At 38.1% G+C, this 27,380-nt stretch overlaps 1 protein-coding gene across 3 annotated transcripts; it reads left to right on the top strand.

Annotated features, from left to right (window-relative positions):
• The first annotated feature begins 14 nt into the window (after positions 1–14).
• LOC144661379 (integrin beta-PS-like) lies at positions 15–27,380 on the top strand. Of its 3 annotated transcripts, none has more exons than XM_078522115.1 (29): positions 15–128; positions 4,801–4,865; positions 7,076–7,161; positions 8,552–8,662; positions 8,884–8,947; positions 9,691–9,822; positions 10,150–10,246; positions 10,832–10,934; positions 11,734–11,823; positions 11,977–12,063; positions 12,511–12,585; positions 13,394–13,498; positions 13,959–14,057; positions 15,578–15,651; positions 16,172–16,226; positions 16,341–16,393; positions 17,194–17,278; positions 18,124–18,194; positions 18,881–18,940; positions 20,455–20,517; positions 21,768–21,846; positions 22,494–22,584; positions 23,349–23,455; positions 24,171–24,263; positions 24,725–24,860; positions 25,180–25,287; positions 26,196–26,305; positions 26,526–26,582; positions 27,297–27,380. In XM_078522115.1, exons 2-29 carry the CDS (start codon positions 4,805–4,807, stop codon positions 27,360–27,362), a joined length of 2,418 nt encoding a protein of 805 aa, XP_078378241.1. In that variant the 5' UTR covers positions 15–128; positions 4,801–4,804; the 3' UTR covers positions 27,363–27,380. The 3 variants fall into 3 exon arrangements, with proteins under 3 accessions (XP_078378241.1, XP_078378243.1, XP_078378242.1); XM_078522116.1 differs by lacking the exon at positions 15–128 and adding an exon at positions 373–742; XM_078522117.1 differs by lacking the exon at positions 20,455–20,517.

Below are 27,380 nucleotides of genomic sequence, written 5' to 3'. Positions count from 1 at the left end.
ATGTGTTCGTAGTGCGTGACGCCTTCGGTGGGAATGGGAGAAATTTGTGAGTTTCCGGCGACGCTCACAAATTCTGTTTTTTATCTGCTCGTGTGATTGCAAAGAAAAGTCGCCACGGGTTGCCGCAGGTGAGTCTTTAAAATCTGATAACACTTTAGGCGTTTGTTGGTGATTCAGGGTTTTGTTAAAATACTACATGAAAAGGATTTTTATCAACAACATGACTTTGTGGTCATCGCGTTTTGTAGCGCGTTCGGTATTCCTAATTCTTTACAATATAATCCTATTTCTTCGGCATTCAGCTTTATGTTTCTCACATTAGGTGTTCATAACACTATTGGTCTTTCATAAACACGGCTTTGATAGTTTTTGTTCATTGCCGACGGCATAAGATTGTCAACAAACCTCTCCAGCGTGCTCCTAAATGGACATTTTGTCGACCTGAAACTCAACTTTGAACTTAATTCGCCTTGGAAAAATATTTACAACTGTCACCAAAACATTGTGGAATCAGCTTTCCATTGAAAGCGCCAGCTGCGTGTGTATATTTGATTTGTAATTAACCGGTAAGGAGTTAATTTATTCACCTAAAACGAACCACAAAAGTCAATCCACACAGGGAGTGTAATTTCATTGATACAAGAACTTGCTGCCGGGCGACAAAACGAAAGCGCGTGCCCGCGGACATAATCCTCGCTCGTCCCTTTATGTCGCTTTATTCTCCTCTCAAACTGCTATAAAGGTAGGTTTTCCCAGTTTTCATGAAACAAAGAGTGGTTTGTTGTCAAATTATGCTGACTTATGTTTGACTTGTTGTTCTGGGGAATTTGTTCCTGCAGTTGTAAAATAAGGAAAAGTAAAATTAGTGTGGTTTGCCGATCGGAAGTTCAAGCTTAGCTTCGGGCGCTGTAGATTAATTTTTCTAATTTTCGTCTCTGTCTGGAATAAACTGAGAAATAAATGTACAGGCAGCTCTGATATTGTCGCGTAATTTGCCAAGCAAGTCAACAGTGCGAATAAACACACATTACTACGGACTTCATTCAACCTGAGAGTGTGGTTTTCATTGTATGGCGTTGTAATGTTTTATTTAGAACATTCTCATCAAGAATTACTACAATGCTTTCGCGCTAGCGTGAGCTCATCCTCGGAGACCCAGGGGCAGTTAGTGGGGGCGGGGAAAAGTCTATACGGGCGAAAAAAAAAATCGGCGAAGAAAAGTCAAGAACGAAAAAAAATAGCCCCTGGGGACAACCTCTTACCGGACCAGTTCCAAAAGGACGCCGTCGTTCTGGCTTCTGATTGGTGCCAGAAAACCTTTGTTATTTTCTGCCCAATCAGAGAGCAGCAAGACCAGGAGTCGTTTCGTGTGTTCTTACACGGACAGATACACGAAGCCCAGTTGGTCGCCATGTTTTCTGTTCGATGAAGCTACAGCTGTAGGAGAAAAGTTGCAGTCACAGATGTAGGGGAAATCGTTCGGCATATCTGCAAGAAACTTACGCGAAATACCCTGGATCTTCGTAGGTATCGTACACACACCGATTAACTGATGTCGATATATAAACTTGAACGTGTTTCGAAATTCGCTTTCTTTGGCTGGACGAACAGTTTCTTTCTCCTGCTTCCTCGCATCACTTGCTGTGACTGAAACTGTGTCAATGCAGAGTATTTTTTTTTTATTGCACGGGCCAGGCAGGTATGTCAAGCAACGGACAGCTTAGTGTACGAGAGGAGCACAACTTTCTTCAGCTTAACTTCTTTGAGAACAGTGAATTTCATGATGTAATTCGGGTTTTTTCCCCTGGCATAAACGTGCAAATGAAGCTTAATGTAAATGCACTTATTTATAAGCTTAACTTGTTTATTAAATCTTATCTATTGATTTTTATTCGTGAAATGACATTTTAATTTTGTAAAGTGCAAATGATTATTATTTATGAAAATTGCACAATTAAAATCAATATTATTATAATTAATGATGTTGAGTCACAGAATTCTTCCAAACCACTGTATATACCAATGTCTGCCGTTTTAATAGACTCCTCATCAATGGACCTGACTGTTTTTTGAGATGTAGTGTTTTTAGCTGTATAACTAAAAACAATTTATAGCCTGTGTCTAGCTCAGTCTATGTGTGATGATAAATGGGATGAAGTAAATTGATTGATTGACAAGTGGTTTTCAAAATGCCTTTGAAAAACAATGACGTCTTCATTTTGCTAATACAGATTGAGATACTGTATGTCTACTGTGCTTTTCCGTAACATGAACTCAGCTCGGTCAACCCCTAAACCGGTTTACAGTTTTTGCTACTGTCAATCATTTAAGCGGACCAGTCACGGGAGACATTTAAACCAGGTCAAATCTGTTGGCTTTTTTTTGTTTTTTAAGGCTTGTGGGTTATTGCCATTATTATGATTGATGACAGCAAAAAAGCAATCTTTGGGTTTTGAACTTCAGAGTTCAGGTGAAAATGATCACTGATGTATTTACATACTAGCCTGAGTATCAGGAAGGGAGGCCTGATACTCATGTTATTTACATACCGGGTATGTTGTTCATACCAGGATCAGGTGCCACTGTTATATTTTTAACTCGAGCTGTGCTGCACAGTGATAGAAACATGCCTGGCAATTCAATGATCATAGTGATTTTTCAGTCAGTGACACAGGCAAACTTGTAATTTCAAATCTCCCAACATGCAATGAACCTATGACATCCCAGTAAGTAAATCCCAGATGCTCTGCTTTTGACCTACAAGGCTTGTAGAAGTTAACCCTACATTGTAGTTCCCTGTGAGAAATATCCTGTTTACTGCCAGGATTGATGTGATGTTTTTAGCAACTGCAATCATGAAACATGTAAACAAAACATAAAGATCTTAAAACAAACCTTTTTTGTGTTCAAACAAGAAAAGGAGAAAGACCAACAAGGTGTAGAACATCAGGCGTTTGTGTAATTTTTTTGCCTTAAAAAGGCCACCCATTTGCCTTTGCAGCCATTTTTTGTTTTAAACAGTATTGTCACTTCAAAACAATAACACACAACCTCAAAGCCAAACTGATGAACATTGTACTAGGTGGAACAAGTATTAAACTGTACTAGAGTCTACATTTACCTCTTAGAATGCAATGTGATGGCATTGCATTCCCATTCTTTCATCTGCTTTGACGATTTAATTTTTTTTGAGATCTTCCAGGGAAATGCATTTCAATAAAGACTTTTTCCAAACAATTCGTACATTCCTTGTCCAATTCCAAGCAAGAGTGACTTATCTGTGCTTGACACAGTCCTTTGGATTCAAATCCTTGTTGTCTATCAGGCCATACAAATTTACTGGAAATTCATTCATCATGTATGATGCTTTTACTGGGGTAATTGACAATATTCATATTTGAAAGATAAGGTATGCAAGTTACAGGGGCATGCAACAAAGCAGTTTTGTAAAGTATAAAACAGGGCTGCCATATTTACACTTTGAATGTAGCATTTGAGGTAAGGAAATAAAGTAGTTATTTGTACAATTTCACTTTTTTTACATGTGAACACAGGTTGATAGCCAAATATAAGTAATAGGAGTTATTCCCAAAGTTTAGGTGACTAGTGGTAGATATTTAATGAGCCACTTTGGTGCAGTCAACCACAAAGAGGTAGTATTTCACACTGGGGAATAATGAAAATAATACTTGCCTACCAAATAAGAATATTTTCCAAATTTTAGATAGAATTGGTTCTTATAAAAATGGGTGTCTAAATGGTAAATTTCAGGCTGTGAGTTGTTAATCTTCTAGGCTCTTACAGGCAAAACTTCACTATGTAAATATGTACCATACTCTCCAAGATAGTACATGTATGTACCTCTATATACATACTGAGGAACCTGAAGGGGTAAAATAATATTTGACAAATTTAAATAATTTCAGAAACTTGACCACAAGGTTTCTCTTTCTCTTTTTATTAACAAAAGAATAGACTCGACCGTCATGGCAATTTTCTTCCAAATGAATATTACTCATTGTGAACAAGTACTCACATGGCGCTCGATAGCATTGGTGCACTCGTACACGAAGCTGTCCGTTGCTTGACATACCTGCCTGGCCCGTGCAATAAAAAAAAATACTCTGCATTGACACACTTTCAGTCACAGCAAGTGATGCGAGGAAGCAGGAGAAAGAAACTGTTCGTCCAGCCAAAGAAAGCGAATTTCGAAACACGTTCAAGTTTATATATCGACATCAGTTAATTGGTGTGTGTACGATACCTACGAAGATCCAGGGTATTTCGCGTAAGTTTCTTGCAGATATGCCGAACGATTTCCCCTACATCTGTGACTGCAACTTTTCTCCTACAGCTGTAGCTTCATCGAACAGAAAACATGGCGACCAACTGGGCTTCGTGTATCTGTCCGTGTAAGAACACACGAAACGACTCCTGGTCTTGCTGCTCTCTGATTGGGCAGAAAATAACAAAGGTTTTCTGGCACCAATCAGAAGCCAGAACGACGGCGTCCTTTTGGAACTGGTCCGGTAAGAGGTTGTCCCCAGGGGCTATTTTTTTCGTTCTTGACTTTTCTTCGCCGATTTTTTTTTCGCCCGTATAGACTTTTCCCCGCCCCCACTAACTGCCCCTGGGTCTCCGAGGATGGCGTGAGCTTTGCTTTCTGCGTTAATTTAAATTCGGATAATAGTCAGTATAATAAACTAACGCAGAGCAATTATCTTCATGTCTGTCTTGTGAATTAAACCTTTCGTTCTGTCATGGATAACTCTCAATTTTATTTTTTTGTCTTCTTTGCAGGAAAATGGGTGCTCTCTCCATAAAATTGTGTGTTTTTCTTTGGGGTCTGTTTCTTGGCGTTTGCGGTATGTTTTAAATCCTTATTTTAATGCGGTTCTCCATAGATATTTTGATTACAGAGAGATCGAGAAAACACTTCAAATTTTCTCGCCTTTTTCTCAAATGACCCCCAATTTCAGCATTGCTATTTTTTACAAACAAAAGCTCAGTGGCTTCGTACCTTTGCGTAAATTTGCAAAATGTATGATACATGTATTATTATAGCCTGCTGTCATAAGTAATAATTTTTGAAGCAAATGCAAATTTATAAAGTTCTTTGTTAGAAAGAAAAGGCGATTTCATAGATGTTTAAATTATGAAAATATCTCGGACAGGTGTCAGTATTGCTAATAGTCGCATTATCTAGAAGGAATATTTAAGCAAAAAATCAAAACAAGCTATAAAAGGAAAAGGACTTATTGTTTTATTTTGATTTTGGAAAAGTTTTTTAAGAAGTTTGAATTTAAAGTTATCAGAATTCCTCTGTGGGGGGTAGGGAAATACAAATTTTTGATGGCATGAAATTATATTGTTTTATGTCAGAAGTAAGCGCGGAATATTTCTTTTTCCCTGATAAAAAAGTCCATTTTCCCAAAAACGTTTTCAACTTCTTTCCAATCAGAAGTAAGCATTTACATAATTATTGGTTTTAGTACTGAACAGAAAAAAAAAACAGTAAAACAAATATTTAGCAAGGAAAAAAATAGAGAAGTTTACAGTTTAACTGAAATGAGAGTCACAAAAATTTACTGTACTTTTCCAATTTAGCTCAATTTGCCTGGTACTAAAATTACGTTAAAAACAAATTTAATGTATAAATCAATATGATCGTGTATTTTGTAGTTATTAGTTAAAGTTACTTTGTTTGATTTGATTTAATTTTTAATTAGCATGCTAATTCGGTGTTTTCTATATTTGAAAGAAGAATAAAGTACTTCCTCTTGTATTTAATTTTTTGACATTTTTTAAGCATTGTTTCTTGCATTCGATATGACACTAGTTCAAACATGGAATCAACTCCTTTGAAAGGGAAATACAGCAGTTTTCAGTTTTGTGTAATTTACTTTTGTTGGGCAAGGACAAGCTAAGGCTTTACTGATACACTGAACAAAATTATAATTTCATTAATTAGAAAATTATTCATTGTGGTAAAATTTTCATAATAACTACTGAAAATGATTAAAAAGTTTACTTTATAGCAATTTTTTTCCGTTATAAATATCATCTGCTATTATTGATTTTTGAACAGATAATTTGTATTATCCGTATTTTTGCTGTTGAAACAGCTAGTTCTTTTTTTAATGTTGCACAAATTTGATTTAAACAGATATAATTTGAGGTCAATGTTGCTCAAAAAAATTAATACTTGTATATAAATCTGTTGGACATGTGGTGGTCCGAGGCTTAGCTCATTGGACTTGGCATACCGTAGAATTCCGGTTATAAGCCCTGGGCTTATACAACCAGGGTTTTTGGGTGGGCTTTGCGGGGGGCTTTTTCGGGAGGGCTTGGGGGACGTCGGCCTCGGGGGGTGTCGACGTGGCCCCAGCCCTGTTCAGTACTGTCATCCGGTAGGGGGGGCTTTCCGTGGGGGGGCTTACTGGATGTATTTTTTGTTTCCGGTGTGGGCCCCGGGGGGCTATGCGGGGGGGGGGGGGGGGGCTTAAACCGGCCTGGGTTTGGGTGCTGGTCGGGCCTTGGGGGGGGGGGGGACCTTCGGGCATTATGTTGTTCCAGAAAATATCCATACCCCTCCTACAGAAGGCTTTTTGGGTCAAATCCCCCACCCCTCCTGGATAATTTCCATACTTTCCTTTAAAATTTTGGCCATTGAAAACCCCTCCCCACCCCCTCAGAATTTCCATTGACCTTCCATGTGGTGGGTATGGATATTTTCTGGAACTGCACATTATAACTTACAGTGGACTACTGTAGCTTCCCAACAAGGGCGAGTAGCAAGTTACACCAAGTTACTTCATTGTCCAAGCTCCATCACTATGTGTGCGTGTGTGGAGAGGGGGGAGGGGGAGGGGGCATTTTGGTCCATGTGTACACTCCCCCAGATAAAAATTATATACCAGTACCATATACCACTCTTTGGTGAATAGTTACAGAAAGCAGTATGTGTAGCTCGTCAACTCCCTGACTCACCTAGACACTAACTAGTAAGACTGTTATCAAATTAATAACCTTGCCAGAATTTTTTGCATAATTTAATTATCTTGTTACTTTCTAGGTGTTCCTGATTGCACAACAATAGAATCGTCATGTGGAGCCTGTATACAAAATATTGACCCACCATGCTCCTGGTGTGAAGATGCGGTAGGTTTTAAGAGGGTAGCATAGGATTTATACGTGACATGTGAAAAGGGCAAAAATTAGTCCATGATGCTTGAAAATAGGGCAAAAATTATACCTTAACTAGCTAGAAAGTGTTATTTTCCACTGGCTGAGTGAAACGAAAATGGAGTTTTCTCACACCCGCTGGGACCTGGGAAGGGTCGTGACTTTTGGCGGGCAGTGTTTTGCGTCCCCTTGCTGACCTTTTCCCCCCCCCCCCTAAGATTTTCTTGTGCAGTATTTTTTTTGCTTTCCAGTGCATTTTTCCCTGTGATACGATGTACATGTATGGTTTTTGTTGGTTTGTAATAAAGGTCAGGTGGCGGTCGGCCTGGCATGGCACACGTGATTAGTGAATTCTGCTGTTTCAAGTGTATGTGACGCATGAATTTGGTTAAGATTTGTGCGTGAAACGGGATCACAACACCCCCTTTGCTACCCTCTTTTAATTTGCTTTTAAATTTGAAAGTCACTTGTAACTATCATTTACAGAGGTTTCGGACTAATAACTATTAAAAATGAAATACTGTAATACATGTACAATAATAATAATAAATAATGGTAATAGGACTGAGTGGAGTCCAATTTGGTCTGTAATCATACGTCAAGTGATTAACAAAATTGGAGAACCACATAGTAGGAGTCTGATTTGTTTCATCACGAGTATGATTACAGACACAATTGAATGACAGGAAATCCTATATCGAGGGAAAAAATGGACAAGCGAACCCTGTTGAGGATTTATCCTCAGTACGGCAAAAAAAGCCATTTTTAAAACTGAAGATTTTAGGAATATCAAGGAGGAACCAAATAAAGAGTGCATGATACACAGCACGTGAACTTTGTTATTGGACACTTTAGCTGTGCATGCTCCAATTTGGTGAAAATAGGGCATGCTAAGAACCCATCAGATTTGAGGATTTTGTTATAGTTATATACAGAAGCATATAATGCTTCTGTTATATATTATTATACTGATAATAATTGGGTAATTAGTAGGCATCTATTTAAATACCCAATTCTAGTATTTATTAGGCATCTCCCATAATTTTAAATTCAATTAAAAAACTCATTTATTTAATAATTCATAAAGAAAATACAAAAGAAATTAATGTTTAATGAGTGTCTTTATATCTGATAAAGATCCAGCTAAATTTTACGTCCAATTTTCTAGGCCAAAATAACCCCAAATCTAAATATTAGTGCAAGTGCAATGAGTTGATCTACATCAGAAGATTTTTAAGCCGTTCAATAAATTCTGCAGTTTGTGTTATATCAAGTCTAAAACACTCGGCTGCGCCTCATGTTTTAGACTTGATAAAACACTGCTGCTCATTTATTAAACATTAGCTGTATTTTTCTGCGCAAACAGGAGTATGTATGGTTGGAGCAGCCAAGAGCACGTTGTGATGATATTAAGAACCATACAAGAAATGGATGCAAGAAAATAGCAAATCCTAAATCTGATTATGTTACACATGAGGTAAGTTGGAACTACAGCTTTATGTGGATAACTCCTTTAATTATGAGCCATTTTTGACAGAAGATTTGTTGCTCAAAATTTGAGACAGTTAACAAATCAGCCCGACTTTCCCACAGTCTACACTCTTGACACTCTTGTACACCATAGAAATGACGTCGTAATGTGTTTCTAATTCTTTAAACAAGTTTTCTAACCACATTTTGCTTTTTAATTCCTTGCAGAGTAAACCACTTGATGAAGATGTGAAAGTTACACCACAGAATTTAACTCTGTCTCTTAGACCAGGTAATTAACTTCAATCTGCAGATTTGTAGTTATACTCTTGATGGACTGTCCCCAGACTTCCCCCACCTGTGAATGAAGCTGAACAGCAAACACATTGATGGGTTCCTTTAGGAGACAAATCTGGGCATGGCTCAATATTCTTTTACCTCAGTCTAAATTAAACCATTCTTCATGCTGATCCGTCTAGACCGCCAACACCAGTATGACAAAGTTTTTTTAATATCTTCACATGTTGGCGACCCCAGGGGAGGGTAGTCGGGATTTTATGTGATTTTGATTGTATTGTAGAGATTTTTGGGGGTATTAAAAACAATCTAAAGGTTTGTGGTAGTGCCTTGGCTGCATAGTTCTGTGAATAAAGTACGGTACCAACAAACGTGTTTGTAATGCTTTTCTATTTGTTATATCATTCCCCCTTTCTGGAAATTTAAAGGTCAGAAATTCAGCATGGGATTTCTTGGGGGTTAATTTTTGGTTCAGGGTTTTTTTTGGGTCTTGCATGATTATTGCCCCCATTCAATCATCCCTGTCACTTGAAATCCCCCCTCCCCCTCCACTGGGTTTGCAACCCTACATGTGCATGTAAATGGGTCCTTTCAAGATTAAACATTCTTAGTAAGGCGATGAGCATCCATGTCCCTTTTACATGTTTATGGGGTCGTGGTACAGCAGAACTCACCCCCTGTTTTCTTCATACTGTACATGTAGTTCTACATACAACTCAAGCATATTTTTTTTGGTAGGTCAACCAGCAACCATCAAGGTAGATGTTAAGATGCCTGAAAATTATCCTGTAGACTTGTATTACCTGATGGATTTATCTGGCTCCATGGTAGAAGATCTTAAGAAGTTTCCATCCCTTGGTCAGCAAATAGGTATGAAACAGCAGCACTCCTTATTGTACAGGTGACCCTATTTGGCAGAATGGCGGAATGACGGAATGTGACTAGGTTGCTTGCGGCTAGCTTCACCCTGGTTTGCTTGTGGTTAGCTTCAAACTGGTTTTCTTGCAGCTAGCTTTGACTTTGGTTTGCTTGCGGTTAGCTTTTGTTTGTTGGTCAGGGCAATATCCCATCACCGTTTTGTCATTCCGCCATTCTGCCGAATAGGGTCACCCCATTGTACAGATTCACATGGTACAGAATTACTTTTTCATCAGCCATTACATTGATGTAACAAAGTCACTCTGCTTCTCTTGACAGCGAAAGAAATGAAAAACATCACCACCAGATTTCGTCTTGGATTTGGGGGCTTTGTGGACAAGCCAGTTGCTCCTTACATTGCCACTGAACCTGCAAGGTAAGAACTCTTTGTCTTACAGTACAATAATGACATACCACTGCTGGTGGCCTAATGGTTACAGGGTTCGAAGTTTAAAAGCCCCTTGAAATTAACCCTTGAATTTTAGTAGGAGTTAATTTCAAGGCCTTGAAAGTACTTGAAATTGGTTTTCAGTCCTTGAAAGTACTTGATTTTTTTATTGAACGAGATTTAAAAAATTCCAATGCTTTTAAGGCTTTGAAGTTAATTACCGAAAAGGTAGGTTTTAACAGAAACATTTTGCTTGGGCAAGAGGTAAATTTCGAATAAAATGTCCTTGAAATTTCCAAGAAGAGTCCTGGAAAGTCCTTGAAAAGTCCTTGAATCTCTGGCCTGAAAAGTGTACGAACCCTGTGGTTAATGTCCTGGACTCCGACTCTTTCCTCCGTTTTCTGCCTTTAATTCCCTCCCTCTACCCTCCCCCCTTTTTTTTTCACAGAAAAGACAGTTGCTTCTTTTTTAAAGTTTAGTTGACTGTTTTAATAATTATCTGTAACTTTCCCTTGTCACAGTATGAAAGTTTCTTTTTGAAGTTTATTTGACTTTTTCTATAACTCTCCGCAGGTTGGCTCATCCTCTGGATCCAACAGCTGCAAAACCTGTTTCTGTTCCAGCATTTGGTTTCATTAATCAGTTGAAACTGACCCCAAACTATGCTGAATTTGAAGTAAATATTAATTGTTTTTACAACTTATTTTCGGGATTGGGGGGAATTTATTGTGGCAAAACATACCTGTGTATAAATTCAAATTTTCTTTCCAGGAGTAGAAAACCATATGAATATACAGTCAAACCTATTTTAATTTAAGCAACCGCCCAAAATGTCAAGCCTGTGTATAAAGTTGCTAATGAAAGGTGGTCACTTACAAAAGGTCAGGCCTCAGTGTGTGTGTGTTTTTAAAACACATCTAGTAATAATTTATTTGGAGAGATTTTGGTACATCAAATGCAGTTTCCAGTTTTCCAGTTTTTTCGTGAGGTTAAAACAATAATAATATTATAAAGCCCTGGCCAAACAAGGATGAGAGGTGATGAGAGTTTAAACTCTCGCTCTTAAGCTTGTTTGGCCTAAAACTCTCATGCACTCTTATTGACTTTGAACGTACTCAAATGTCCTTGAGAGTCGATGAGAGTTTGAAGGACTCTCATTTACGTTTGGCCCGGGTTGATGATAGTCGATGATAGTTGACAGAAACTCTCATGAGAGCCAACTCTCAACAACTCTCATCCTTTTTTGGCCTGGGCTTAAAATTTTAAACCACCAGCCCAAAAGGTGGTTTTGCTCACCAACAAGAATTGGTTCAGGATGGATAATAAAACTGTCAGTAACAATCAAGTTTGGGGTTAACTGTAATTCAAAGAAAAAGTAGGATATTTAAAGTGCACATTTCATGAATCATAGACAATGATTTATTTCAGTCATGGTATACCACCAAACTCACTGTACTCTTTTTAATTTCAACCAGAGCGCTATAAGGCAAGTGAACATTTCAGGGAATGTTGACAATCCTGAAGGAACAATGGATGCCTTGATGCAGATCGCAGTCTGTGGCTCGGTAAGAATGCTGCCACCTTGTCGGATTTATTTTGAGAGTAGTTATATAGCTATATTTTGTTAAATTGCATTTATCATGCAATACACAAATATGTATTGCAGGATTAATTGATATTTCTGGCTTCAATATAAATTTTGTGTTATGTACTTGCAGGAAATTGGTTGGGTGGACAAGCAGTCTGCCAGAAGATTAGTTATTGTCATTACAGACGCTAATTACCATTTTGCTGGAGATGGCTTGGTAGGTAGCTTCATTACTTTGTGATTGATTCTCATAAAATTATATGTGGATTTGTTAAAGTGCCAAAAAGTGTGAAAAGGTAAATCAGTGGCTCCATGAGTGGCCTCTGATGCAGTTTTCTGTAAAATTTAGACCTTAATTGTTCTGCAAAATTATCCAAGTGACTATTATAATGATGCATAATTTTGTTGAAAATAACTTCTCTTTCTTGGCAGGCTAACTTTAAATCTTTTAGTACAATTTAATTTTCTTGATACAGTCAAACCTCTGAGCGACCATGGACCTGAAAAGTTGCTTACAAGAACAATCTGATCAGGGTTGAAAGTCATGTCATTACCCAACTGATGCCCTAGTGAGGTCGGATCAAGTGAAGTGGCTGCTTACTGAGAAGACATCACACTGGGACATTTGACTGTATTAATAAAATTGTATTCCTTGTTGTTATAGCTTGGTGGAGTTGTCACGCCAAATGATGGTCACTGTCACACAAGAAGCGGCAAATACATGGCATCAACGTTAATGGTAAGGCATTGTTACTCCAAGGGGAGAGCTCCCATACTGTATGTGGGTTATTATACTTATGTGCGACGGGATAGGGTATGGTTTCTGTGTGTGGTTCTTTTGGTGTTGTGATCCTTTGGTGGGTTTGCTTGAATCATGAAAGCAGATTTGTTCTTTAACAATAAAATACCGGTACCATACATATAAGCTCTTATAAAAAGGGGGTCTTATTTCTTTTAAGCACTTTTGAAAATGGGGGAGAGTTCTTTGTATGTCTACAGGTGAATTTTACTTGGTCAGCGACAGTTAATTTTATTTATTCTAAGCTATTCTTATTGTATGTAAAGTGATATAATGCACTTTTGACAGCCAACAAGTTCATGTGACTAAGTCCAAAGTAAAGAGGGATACAGGTTTCACTGACTAAAAATATTTATTTAATATGTCACTGTCAGTAAAGCAAAGATCTATTAAATAAATGTTTTCCTAGTAGAACATGTTATACTAATAATACTAGCCTGCACATTTGTGATGAGCAAATCACAATTGAGAGTTATGAGCAAAGCCCCCGACTCCTGCCTATTTTTGCAGTGTTCATCCGTGTTCCCCTAACGTGAGCCTGCTCCCAGGTAGTTTTTTTCCAGTTTTTATTTTATTGTCGCTCACTGTTTTTTTGCAATGTGCCCCAATAACTGAACACCTAGAACAGGCTACTGTAGCTTCCAGGCTATAATTGGTAACTGATATTGGTATCTGATTCAATTCCTAATTAATCATCTTTGTTACACTTATTAGTTATAATTAATAATTAATATTACACATTACACAGGACTACCCATCTCCAGGTTTCCTCAAGCAGAAGTTAATTGATGAGCAGTTGTCACCAATCTTTGCTATCAACAAGACGAAGGTGCAGGAGTACAATCAATACAAGGTACAGTATGATCTTACCTTGATGGTCCGAGTGGGACACTCCCTATAGTGGACTATATAGTGAGATTCCACCTGAAAGGGGTACCTACATGTATTTCAGGCTGTAGGTATATAAAAGGGTAGGAATTCCACGAGTTGAAGTATACAAGAAGGGACTTCAAAAATATCCTAAACACACTCACAAAACAGTAGATTAACGGGTTATTCGAGTGAGAAATTAAGAAAAAGTGCAAGAATCATTTTGTCACTACAAATTTTGCAATTTCTTGGGTACACACCAACAGTGCAGGCTAGAGGTCATGGGTTTGGCAAAGTCTTCTGGAGCCCAGTGTTTTTTTCAGGCACCTTGCAGTAATGTTGTAATTCTTCTGTTCTCATCCAATCCTGATTTTTTTTAATGTACATCACATGTTGCTTACAAAGACTGATCAGCACCCAATTTCATTTTACCTTTTCTATAGGAATTAGTCAATTTCTTTGGCAAGGAATCTGGAGCTGTAGTTGATTTATTGAGTGAAGATTCTTCTAACATTGTACAGCTCATTAGAGATGCTTATGAGGTAAATAACTATTAGAAAGCAGTAGACAGTATAGCAGCTCCCATAAGCTCGTAATTCTACTGGCCCTCTTGTGTAGCAGTTGCCACAATTTTGAGGGCTAGGGAAATTGTTTCCGTTGTTTTTTTTAAAAGATGATGTCAGGAAATTGCTTATTGTCATCACACGATGGGCGCGGCTCTTTCACTCTGTTAAGGCGATCAAACAGAAATCAAGTTAACTAAAAGAATCGCCGTGTAGAATAAAAGCAAAATACTCCCGTGAGTCAGATGACTACAATGTATAAGGGGAAGAGACCAATTTTATAATGTGTAATATTGACATTCTATTCTTATCAGGGCCGCTGCACAAGCAGAAACAAGAGACCGTCTGAACCTCCCGCTTCCCGCAGCTTAAAAGCTAACTCCCGCCTCTCGCCCCTATGTCCGTTAATCGGATGTCACACACTACAAATAACGCAACACTGTGTCTCCAAGAAAATGTATTATTTCTTTATATCCTTGGCCTGTGAATTAATAACTACTGTATTTATTTTTTCCATCAGTCCTGCTTCTATTTAGACAGTCACCAACATTGCTTCTTATTACTCAATTGGATAACAGTTATCACCACAAGGTGTCAGCTACTTTTATTTACGTTGAGTTTTTTACAAACTTCCTCAAAATTATGTGAAACGTCATCGCTCCTGCATGCACTGCATGCCGTTTATTCAATTGTTCTCTCAAAGAGTAGTGAGTCATTCATGTAAGAGCTCCATGTCCCTGTGAGAGCTCCTACCATGTACCTGACCCAGAAAACAGGCTACTGGATGTTAATTTAGGGGGTTAGGATTCCAGGGCTGGGCCATAGTGGTTCAAAGGATGTACAGTCGAAGCTCTCTTAAGCGGACACCCTTGGGACGCGAAACAGCTCCGTAACTGGAGCTGGCCGCCTTGTTGAGAATACCCCGTTCTCGTAAGCGCCCACTACAGACTCTGTAGGTTAACGATGCCACTTACGCGGACACTTCCCAGCTAAGCGGTCACTGGACGGACTTGATGACGACAATACGACACTAAAATATGGTACTTATATTCTGTAAAATCCTTGTGAGCGGACAACCCATGGAATTATCCTATCTATAACCAGATACAGCGTATTGTTATCAAAGAACTTCACATCTGGCCGTTCGCTCACAATGAGCTTACAGTAATAACAGAACCATATTCTAAGTACTTGTTTAGTCATCATCAAAGTCCGTCCGCGTGATCGCTTAGCTAGGCAATCTCCCGCTTAGCGAGCCATCTAAACCTACACACCTTTAGTGGCCACTTACGAGAACCGAGTTCTCAGACAAGGCGACCAGCTCAAGTTACGGACACTGTTCTTGCGTCCTGAGGGTGTCCGCTTAAGAGAGCTTCGACTGTATAACATAGCGTAGTAGGTTTTGATAATTATACCACAAGTAGATGCCATTGGACATCACAACCAATGAATGGTCTAGAGTTTTTATTGGTAATGGTCTATTCAATTTGTTCTTGCAGACAATTGCTCAAACTCAGACAATCCGTGACACAGCACCCGAGGGTGTGAAGGTGAACTACACAGCTTACTGTCCGTAAGTAATCAACTTTGTGTTTCTTTTGCTATGCAGTATTAATGTACAACAAACCCAAAAGTTAGCTCTTTGAATAGAATAAAGATACGTCATATTTTAAGATTGAGAGTGCCACAAAGGGTTGTACATGTATGTTATGTGGAATAAATTTTGCTTATATTGACAAAAATCCAGACAGTTTGCCCTTCATGAAAAAAGCAACAACTGTATTTTAGGTTTGTTTTCGGTATAATTATGGGGTTAGTTTCTTAAAAGAAACTTTGAGTGAGTGAGAACGTGAAAACACATTTTTTTTATTTTGCCCTGAGTTTAGTAATTAAATTTATTAAACCACAAGAAATTTATTTGGGAAAAACGAGCTAAAGTTTATTAAAAAATGTCAACTGTGTAATAATTTATTGTAATAAGTTAATGTCAACTAATATAATAAGTTGCTTTTTACCTTAATATGCGTTTGCAGTTCTTTGCTATGACGTTTTCCCCATTATTTTCTAATAATCCAATGGTTATTTGTTTGCAGTGATGGAAAACAAGTTGGATCAAAAACTTGTGCTAATGTTCAGATCGGGCAAAAGGTACGTCTCCACAGTGCAACAAATCTTTAGTTGAATAATTTATTATTATAATGCAGTTTATTTCTGATCTTGTGAAGAAAGAATCAATAATAAGAGTCTTCTTGTTTCTGGTAGGTATCTTTTGAGGTTTCTGTCACAGTGGAGGACTGTAATCTAAAGGAAAAGAGGTATAAACCAGTTTGATTAAATTTTTAACAAGTTTTTTTTATATTTTTCAGCTGTAATACTCCATTCTGTTTTAGTTTAATAACAATGTTTCTAATGCGCACAGCCGCGACTGTTCAGTATGAATTGTGACAAAAACAAACCATAATTCGAACAAAACGAATTTCTGCGCACTCTGAACGAAAGTTCAAATCGTCTATTGATTTGAAAATTCCTAGCTCCCAACGAAAGTTCGAGCAAAATGCACGTGATAATTCAAAGGCTGCCTGGTATTTTTCCCCAAAGACTTACAAAAAGGCTTGAATTTTCGGTAACACACTTCGAATTTTTCAGAAGCGCATTTTCAATTTTCGGGATCACATTTCGAATTTTCAACATTACCATCACTTTGCACAGTACTGTAAGATACATCAACACTTTACAAAATTTTATGAAGTTGTCATTAAAAGGAAGTGATAAGGGACGGACCATTATTTTTTTGGAGGGGGGGGGGATGAAAAAATTAATATTGAAAAAAATTGTTTGCAGGGCCTGGAAAGACAAAATAATTTTTTTGCAAACACGATATGTATAACAAAAAATAAAATATAAAAAAAAAAAAATATAAAAGAGAAAAAAAAAAAAAAAAAATTAAAAAAAAAAAATTTTTATCCCCCCCTCCAAGAAAATAATGGTCCGTCCCTAAGTGTCAGATTTTATTAATAGTTACATGAAATGTTTGCGTATGGAATGAGGTCATAAATTTACTGCATTTCCTTTTGTTCTTTACTTACATCTACCTCTTTTCTTTCTTCCATCATAGCTTTTCTTTAGTAACACCATTTGGGAATGTGGACATAAACCTGGATTTTATCTGCAGCTGCCAATGTGAAAAAGACGTGAATACAGTAAGTTGGCAAGCTTCACGTTATTCATGTGTGTAGAAAGGTCTTGATAAGATCCATTCAAACCAGAGGGATTAATGAAGCAAGATGGCTGAAGTAACTAACAGTATAATGCTCATTACCCAAAAAAAAAAAAAAAAAATCAACTTTCTTTACGAGGGTTGCACATAACAGTCTTTCGACTGACAAACCTGTGGCCCTCGGATTCCCGATCGAATTGGAATTTAGAGGTGTTGATTTTTTGTGGAGGGAGGAAAACCGGAGAACCCGGAGAAAACCCTCGAAGCGTGGACGAAAACCAACAACAAACTCAACCCACGTATGACGCTGGGTCCGGGAATCGAACCCGGGCCACATTGGTGGGAGGCGAGTGCTCTCACCACTGCGCCATCCCTGCTCCCCCAAGATGGAATTCTAGTCTGTCACAGTCCCAATCCCCGCACGCCACCTTTGTACTTGTCAGGTTTCCCGAACAATTTGCCAGTATCTTAAGTAGAAAGAGTCACTGTAAAGTGTCTTGTCCAAGGACACAACACAATGACCCCAGCCAGGACTCGCACTTGGATTCCAGAGTTCAACAATCTAACCATTAAGCCACTACACCACCCTCATACTCCCTCCACCCAGGTGTATAAATGGGTTCCGGTGAATTTACTGCTGAGGGGTAACCCTGTGATGGGCTAGCATCCCATCCAGTGGGGAGTAACAATACTCCTAGTCGCTTAATGCTACAGAAACCGGGATAAGCTCCGGCTGTATGGGCCACTTAGGCTCGGACACAGACTTTACCTTTTACCTTACCACCCTTATACGCCAAACATTATTTTGAAGAAGATATTTTCCTGCAGGAAGAATCCAGCCCGCACTGTTCTGGAAATGGCACATTAACCTGTGGACTGTGCAAATGCGACAAAGACTGGTAAGACTGCAATAAGATTGTCTATGTGTTGTTGAAGTCAGTTTTCAAGTCAGTTTTCAATTGAGTGTCGTAAAATCAAAACCATAGCAATGCAATTACAATTGCCATTCGCAATGAACCTACACAAAAGGAACGAGCCAGTGGCAGCTCGTACCAACGATAGCAAGTTGTAATTAATTTTGGTTTTGTATCTGATTGGTGAAGTAGTTAGCGTGTGTTTTTTAGAGCGGTTTTTCACTCGAGTGAGGAAAGCAATTCTGGTTTTGCATTATTTGGCTACTTGATTGGTTTAAAAAACTTGCGCTACTTTTTTTATCCAGTCAAAAGTAAAACTAAAACCAATGCCTCGTTTGCTCACGTTTTCACGCGCTTCGAGTGGTGGCTAGGTGTTTTTTTGCTTCAAGTTTTGATTGGTTGACTGGATTGTGTGCTTCCTTAAGTTGTGATTGGCAAGAGTGATTACTTTGGTTTTGGTTTTACGACACTCAATTGAAACTGGAATAACATGGCCAAGAAAGGCAAACCCAAAACACTAGCAGTTAACTTTCGAGATTTAAATTAAAAACCTTCCTATTGCAACTTTAGAGGCCGTTGCTGTCATATGATTGTTGATACAAAATATTGCTGAGTTTTCATTAATAAAAGGTAAGTCTTAACATGCTGTGTTGTTCGTTTGTTCATTACAGGGCTGGACGGAAATGCCAGTGTCCTGAGGAAACAAAACTTGAACAAAGCCAATGCATCAAGTATGGTTTGATTACTACTTTAGTTTGGAATATTTTAGCTTAAATCCAGTAACAATTTTGAACTATGCCGAAATCGTTGTAGCCTTGTGCTTGTACATTATTTTTGGAAGATAAGGATCAGAACAATTGTGGATCAGAGCATTTCTACAAGCATTTACCAAAAAGCACAATCATTTACAATGTGTTTCCCGGAGTAAAGGGTTTAAACTTATCCCTTAGGAGCTAAGAGTTTGCTAATTAGTTTTTTAACAATTCAAATTTTGTGTGATTTAAAGTATCAATTTGAGTTTATTTTACCAATTTATAAACAATCTGACAGTTTATACATACCGTAGTTTGTTTGACTAATGAACATTAACAATAAAACAACAGCGATATAATTTGACTGTCGTTCGGACGTATTTACAGCAAGGCGCCCAAAAGTGTGACCACCTTTAATTAATTCACATTCTTTGGTGCAACCACCATCCAATCAGAAACCAAGGACAGGTTCCAGTTGACTTCTGATTGGATTAAATCTGCACGGAAGAATGTGAATAAATTAAAAGTGGTCACACTTTTGGGCGCCTTGCTGTAATTGCATTTTATTTATTGACGTAAATGTTACAAATGACTTACTAGCATAATAACGGGACAGTTAAACTTGAATCATTCCTAATCTTTAAAGTACCATTTAAATTGATATTGAGGACGATTACATTTATATTAAAACAAAAATAAAAAGATTAATTTACTGACATTGCAGCCTACTTGTAAGTCTGTCATTTTTCCTAACTTTAGTGCTGTAAACTTAATGTTATTGTTATTTCCTTAAAATTGTAACGCTTTAAAGAAATACATATGACTGTACAATATTCCTTGACTTCCCTCATTAAATTCTTTATGAACTGCTAGTAGCCCCCCCCCCCCCCCCAATGACAGGGCTGAGGGCCAACAGATATGTGAATTTAAAGTGTAAATATATCTTAGGATTTCTTCCATAACTTCTGGTTAGCAATAAGAAAATCGCAAATTTGAAAAATACGAAAACACTTTTTAAAAACATGTTTCAGCATGTCTTATGCCATCTTCAGTTTATTGAGATAAATGCAGAGAACCTTATATATATAGGTAGCATACAAAGACAAAAATAGAAATGTGGACTACATGCTGAGGTGATAATGATGCGAAGAACAATAGATAGACTAAACCGTTACAAAGTGTCTGGTACTAACTGATCTGACTCGTCCCCAGTCGTCTTTTGAGTCGGTCTTGAGTCGACTGCTCAACTCGCATAAGACACGACTGGGGACGAGTCAGCTAACTGATACCGTTACAAATTGTAGCTATTGTCTAAAGTAAAAACCAGACTAAGACAAGTAGGTGTTAAAATATTGAATTTGAGTGTTTAATTCAGGTTTAATCTTAGGATTTCAACTAAACTCTTTCAACGCCATAATACTTCCAGTTGATGTTCCAACAAAGCTAAACGTAAAGTTTAATAAGTTTATTGCCTGTGTATAATATGTCTTCAGATTGAATCAAACTGCTTTGTTAAAGTTGCAAGAAAAGTTTCGTAATAGAAACTCTACTGCAAAGTAAGTATAAATTGCAGGGATTTGTAAAAATAATAACTTATCACGAGAAAACTAAATCTTTTCGATGACAACTATTTACTATAATTATTACAGATAACACTCAAACTGATTTACAACTCATAAAGAAGAACATACATTTGATAAGAAGTTAAAAATCAGATACAAGGTTTCCTCTGATTTGCTTGATCTTTTACATCACTAATTTTAAGCTAAAACAAGGTTAACCATAAAAATTAAAACACAGACGGTCATTTTGTCTACATTTTCGTTACATAAATGGTCTACCAAATTAAGCTGATTAAAAAAAAGTTACCACACTGCTTTAAAAACGTTTTACACCCGCTTTCAGTGTTACGTGCATAGCTACCTTTTGTTCTTTTTTCCGTTCCGGGCCTTGCCCCCCCCCGAGACGAGATCTTTCTCCATCCATAGTCATCTTTCGACGTTGTCGAAAGTTGTTTGAAATGAGGCAATCAAAACCGATGCATACCGGTGTTGGTTTCATGCAAATGATCCCAAAAATTCAGAAGATCGTGCTAGTGGGCTGTGATTGGCGGATTTCGATCCGTGTTGTTTGTTTAGCACGTCGAAAGATGGATATGGACGGAAAGCCGCTTATGCACGCATCACTGAAAGCGGGTGTAACCATTTTCATCCAACAAGAAAGTAATGTAACAGTTATTGGCGAGTCAATATGAAGTTTGATCATTTCATGGCTAATTCAGTGGGAATAATTTTAGCTCAAGAAACAACTGAACTAAATTGTGAAGTTCAATTTGTCCTTCGTTCAGATTCAGTTCCCCTTTAAACTAGTGCTCTTCTGAGATTAAACAAAAAATATCGCAACAACTAACAATTATAAACCTTTAAAGAGTTGAAAACTAAGACACTGTAAAGCATCCTTCTGCGTCCTCGTGACGTCATGCTCACGTAACACCTTTCGGACAACTGCCTTGTGTTCTGTGAACAACGAGCGTAAACTTGAGTGCATCGCAGACGATAACCAGGGCTTGAGGTCGTAACTAAAATGTTGCTTCTCTGTTATCCTAGATGAATGAATGCTTATTTTTCATAATATAAATTACACGAAACTGCGAATGCAGATGTACTTCTGGCTTTTGTTTCAGTTGTTTTTCTCCCAGAATATTCTTAATTGTGGCGGCCTGAAAAAAATAAGACAAAAAAATTTGTCTGTTTTTGAAGTCTCCTCTCGATGATTGCTCAACAGTGGTGTATTTTTTTTTTCACAGGGACAATACAACAGATGCTCAGATGTGTAGTGGATCAGGAACCTGCCTCTGCGGCGACTGTGTGTGCAAAAAGACTAATGTAAGTTAAGGAGGGAGTGAAGAGGGTGTTGGAATAAGGCGAATTTCACTTGAGTGGCGAAAGCAATTCGCTTTTTGTTTGGTTTTGTATTACTGCGCTTGGTGATTGTTTAAAAAAAAAATCTCGCGACACTTTCTCAACCAATCAATAATAATAGTCATAATGTGTCATACACTTAGCAATAAGGTGTGACTTTGCAGAAATGTCACACCAGCTAGTTTACAGGTATTCCACCTAAATTAGTTAAGAAAAAAAATAAAATAAAAATAAAAATAATGATAATAAGTGAATAAAGAAAAAAAAAAGTTAAGCAGTTAAAAGTAAAACCAAAACCAATCGTGACTCCTTCGTGTACTTTTTCCCGCGCTTCGTGCCGGCTACATGTATTTGCTTCGAGTTTGATTGGTTCACTGGATTGTCTGTGTGTTTTGTGATTAGCCAGAATTATAAGTTTGGTTTTGGTTACTGGCCAGAGCTTCAACAGCAAACTAGCACTAGATTACCATGCTTTCGCCATCTTTTAAGTGCTTGATAGAAACATGCATAGTTGTCAGCCAATCGGATTCTGTGTTATATCATTGTCATTTACTACTTATGTTTTACTAAAATACGCACTTATAACCTTGTCATGTGTTTTGTGTTTTCAGCTTCGTCCTGGTGAAATCATCAATGGCAAATACTGTGAGTGTAGCAACTATGATTGTCCTTCAGACCCGGACACAGATCTGATATGTGGTGGTAAGCAAAAAAAAAAAATCAATTACCGAAAAAGCCTAGTACGCCCTAGGGGCTTCTTTCCTTTCAATTTATGAATCAGTGACGGCTCATATTAAAGAAATTTATTTATTTAGAGTTTTTAATGAGATATTTTTACAAAATAGCAACAATAATAAGTAAATGTGGTGGATGAGCAACTTAAAAAGCGAAATGTTGCTCTGTTTTCTTGTTCATAAATTGACATGATTTACCATCTAGGGAGGGGAAGGGGTTAATAGAGAGGGAGGGTGGCTTATTAAAGAATTTTAAGTCTAGAGGGGAATTTAATAGAGCTTTTACTGTAAAGTCAAAACTCTCACTTTTGCCCTGCCCTTCCCAAACTCATAAAGAATTAATCAAGTTAAAACAAAGAAGATCATAACCGTGAAGGAGGTTTTGATAATCGGTCCTAATAAGCATAGATATTAACGATTTTATTTCTCCGTATACTCTGTATTTTTTGTTTCGATTGAGAAGATATACCAAACACTCGAGACAGTGTTTCATCGGCTATCCAAACACCTCGAATTTCGACAAAAATACTCCGCTGCGCGTCGTGTTTTCAACTCTCTTCTCGGTGATTGGATATGCCGATGAACGACCGTCTCTTGTGTTTGATATATTACCTCCAAGGGTAGAAAAGAAAGGATTTTTTGTAGTCCACCTCATTTTAGAAGACACCACTGTGCTTACTATGATATTATAAAGTGCACCGAACAGTTCTATTTGCTCTCTGTTGTTTGCAGGCCCTGAGCATGGCCAGTGCGTGTGCGGGAATTGTAGCTGTTCAGGTAACTGGACAGGCCCGTCATGTAGCTGCACAAAGAGTACTGAGGGCTGTATGAAGGATGGGGTGAGTATGTGATTTATTTGAATGACTTTTTCTATGCAGTTCCCCATTGAATGTCAAACTACGTGGTGCGCCAGACAGTTTTAGTGCGGGTCCTACTACTGGGACTCTGAGTTTTCCTGCACCTCGCATACTTGTTTCCAGAATCACAAGTATGACAGTGCTGAAGTTGCTTGTGAAACTACAATCATTGACAAAAGTCGTTGGGCCACCCACCCCCATTCCCCCGTTTCAGGGTTGGATAGCACAATGTGCCCGAACTCCTCGTGCTGTGCGTTTCAGTTTGTGAGAAAAAGTAGGCAGCAATTGAAGACATTTGTTTTGCATGCCACGCAACATTGCAATGGGTGAGAGGGGAAATTAGTTGACGTTTTCATGTTTCAAGTAAGAAAAACAGCAACTGCGCCAATGTTTTGTCAATGATTGTAGACTTGTTTATCAAGCGCTTCTTCATAAGACGACTTTTTTAGAGGAACAAATGCATTAATTAGAGCGTTATAATATAATTCTAGCAAATATTTCGTACTTCTCCTTTTACTTGTATTTTTATTTTTTCTTGGAGGGAGGTGTAGAAAGGGAGGGGTGGGTAAATTCCCTTTTTGATGAAAGATTGTAAGACCTGAAGAAATGTTTCTCCTTGCCCCCACCCCCTCCTTCCCTTTTCTTTTGAGCACATCTGAATCCGCCAGTAACCTGACTCCAATTATCTGCGTTCCAGGTGCTGTGTAACGGGTATGGTACGTGTGAGTGTGGCAACTGTGTTTGTAACGCGTCCACTGTTTACAGAGGAAAGTACTGCGATGAATGTCCGGTGAGTATGTGACACATCGCTTGCTCAGCATACCACGGTATACAAATCTTCATTTTGCGTTTCAGGAACTACAAACGGTCAGCTGTTGAAATCCTTGCACAATTTTTAATTATAACTTTAATTTTGGAAACCCTTTGTGTATTGGCTCAACGTCTGCTATAAATGAGGAACAAAGTTTCAAACTCGATATGTCAGTGTCACCTTACTGAAAACTTGAGAACTTGGTCACGCAACGCTTCTTCCGTTGCGTGACGACCCCAAATAACGGCCGTAAAAGAGATAAGACAACAACCCGTTATTGATGATTTTCTTTCTTCTCATTACCTGACTTTACAATGCATTGATATTGTAAGGAGAAATAAGACATTGATAGTAATATAAAGGATGTACATCTAGACAGTTTTTTTCTCTTTCCACATGGCTCACAAAACTAAATCTTTTTCTCTGTTTGTCTTTTTCAGAGCTGCGCGGGAAAATGTTCCCTCAACAAAGACTGCGTACAATGCTTAGTGTTTAAGAGTGGTGTAATAAGTGCTGAGGACTGCAAGACGCGCTGCAAAGATTTCAAGGTCAATGAAGTCGATGAACTCACTCCTGGTAAGGCTCGAAGCTCGAAAAAAACTGAAGGCATTGTCGCTATGTAAACATCATGAAGTGTCTCGTGTAACTGATGCGACTGAATTTCATTTTCACAGTTCACAGTTTGTTTAGAATTAAACAATCTCACTGTAGCGTCTGACTGTTTAAAAGTTTCAGTCTTAGAAAACCTTTCTCGCCATGATGTTTCACTTTTATTGCTGATGTTTGTTTTTGTTGAGGTTTTCTATTCTGCTAAATTGCCTGCCTTCTTTGACCAGTGTTTGTATATTCGTTCAGTTTACTAATTAAATTGACTTATTTGTCGTTTTGTTATCAGAAATGGGAGAGAGGTGCACGTTTAAGGACGATGATGACTGCTCATTCAGCTTCAGTTACAAAGAAAATCCTGGCAAAGATATTGAGATATCGGTACAGCGGGAGAAAGGTACGCGCTAGACTTATTTACTGCGGTCAGAATAAGACTGAATCGCCAATAAAGAAATTGTTTATGAGCATTATCAAACATCTTCTGTAGCTCACCTTTGAGAATTGTTTTTAAGAATTGTTGATCGCTGGCCCGACATGTTGTTGTATGTTCCTTTCAAAATCGTGGCAGTAGAGCTTGGTGCTTCAAAGTTTTTACTCAGGCTTGTCCTGTTTTCCTTCTACAACCTCTAAATTCCATAATCCAGTGCAATTGACATTAGGTTGTGCGCTGGGCCTAATAGACCTAATCACGATTTTCGATGCCATTTTGGCGGGTAGGCAACGCGGTAATAAATTTCAGTGTTTGTATTGGAATCCGACGGCAAATATTTTTTTTAAAAATTGTTTTCTGGACAACTTATGAATCGTGAAGTTAAGATAGTAAGCATTCACCAAGTTTGAAAGATGTAGCTGGGCTACAAAAGCGTTCAGTTACGTTTTAAATTTTCCATACATTTGTGTATATTCCGCAAATTGACGCGGTTCGCGGGAAAAAAAAAGTTATAGACAAACGTACGGAAAAATTAAAAACACAACTGAACGCTTTCTAGCCCAGCTACATCCTTCATAATTAGTGAATAAAAACTTTTGCCTTGTATAATAACTTTTCAATTCATAAGTTGTCCAGAAATTAATTTTTGAAAAAAATATTTGCCGTCGGATTCCTATACAAGCGTTGTAATTTCTAACCGCGTTGCCTACCCGTCAATATGGCGTTGAAAACCGAGATAAAGTCTGTTCCGCTGAGAGAAAACTAATACGTGTTAGGAAAGCGAATATTTAGCGAATGATGTTCCTTGACATTTTTTAGGTTGTGTAGAAGTCTGTCGCTTACTAATCCAGATTATTTTGTGTTTTTATCCTTAGTTTGTCCCAAAGAAGCGGAAGCACTGGCCGTCATTCTGGGAGTTGTCGGAGGAGTACTGGGAGTGGGTCTGGCTCTGCTCCTTATATGGAAACTGCTCGCTACTATCCAGGTTTGTTTTACTACTTGGAGGTGGAGGGTGGGAGCTCTCTTGTAGCTAACGGCACTTTTTGCCCAACTGACGTAAAGTATTCATATCGTATAAACTATGTGAATTTGCAACGTCTCTGTAATGCAGAGACCTCAGTGCAAATCGTTTAGTGTTCATTGCTAGGATCATTGACGAATTCTGAAGTGGCTCGTTTGCGATATTTGTTTTTTTAATATTGCAGGACCGACGAGAATTTGCCAAGTTTGAAAAGGAAAGACAGAATGCTCAGTGGGACACGGTAAGTGGGTTATTAAAATGTTGAATGCCTGTTCAGGTGTTGGCTAAAAACGGCATTTACTGTAGGTCTCTGTAGAAGAATTCTTTGAAGAAATTGATGTGCTTGTCAACTTAGTAAATTTCATAAAGTTTCCATTTAATGAATCATTGTTGGAGCCGTTCCTGTTTACTACACTTTTGAGAAAGGGGATTTAAGCTAACACCGGGTGACAGTCTTAGTTTTTTGTACAGAATTTTTTTTACATTGACGTAAACCTGGGATGATAGCTTATAAGAAACAAAGATGGCCATGATTGGGGAGAATAGAAATTTGTTTTTTTATTGGAATATGAACGACGACCTTCAAAACTTAAACGTTCTGTGGGCAGACTTACAAGATGTCTATGGTTTTGGGCAAGACAATTTACTCTCATAGTGCCTCTATCCAATATGCGTATAAACGGGCAACGGCGAAATAATACTAGGGGGCAACCCTACGATGGACTAGAATCCCATCTAGGGGGAATAGAAATAGTCCTAGTCGCTTAATGTTACGGAAACCGGGATAAGCTCCGGAAGTATGGACCACTTGGCTCGACGCAGGCTTTACATTTTAATAATAACCAATAAGAAACAAAGATGGCTATGATTGGGGGATGATAGGAAAGGAATATGAACGACGAACTTCAAGCGTCCTGTTGGCAGACTTACAAGCTGTCTCGGTTTTGTTTTGCAGGGTGAGAATCCCATCTTCAAACAGGCGACAACTACCTTCCAGAATCCCACTTATGGTGGAAAATAAGGAAGAACGAAACAGTAA

The sequence above is a fragment of the Oculina patagonica genome, chromosome 7 (genome assembly GCF_052425735.1).
Source record: "Oculina patagonica isolate OP01 chromosome 7, crgOcupat, whole genome shotgun sequence".
Classification (NCBI taxonomy): domain Eukaryota; kingdom Metazoa; phylum Cnidaria; class Anthozoa; order Scleractinia; family Oculinidae; genus Oculina; species Oculina patagonica.
This window is presented reverse-complemented; position numbering and strand designations above follow the sequence as displayed.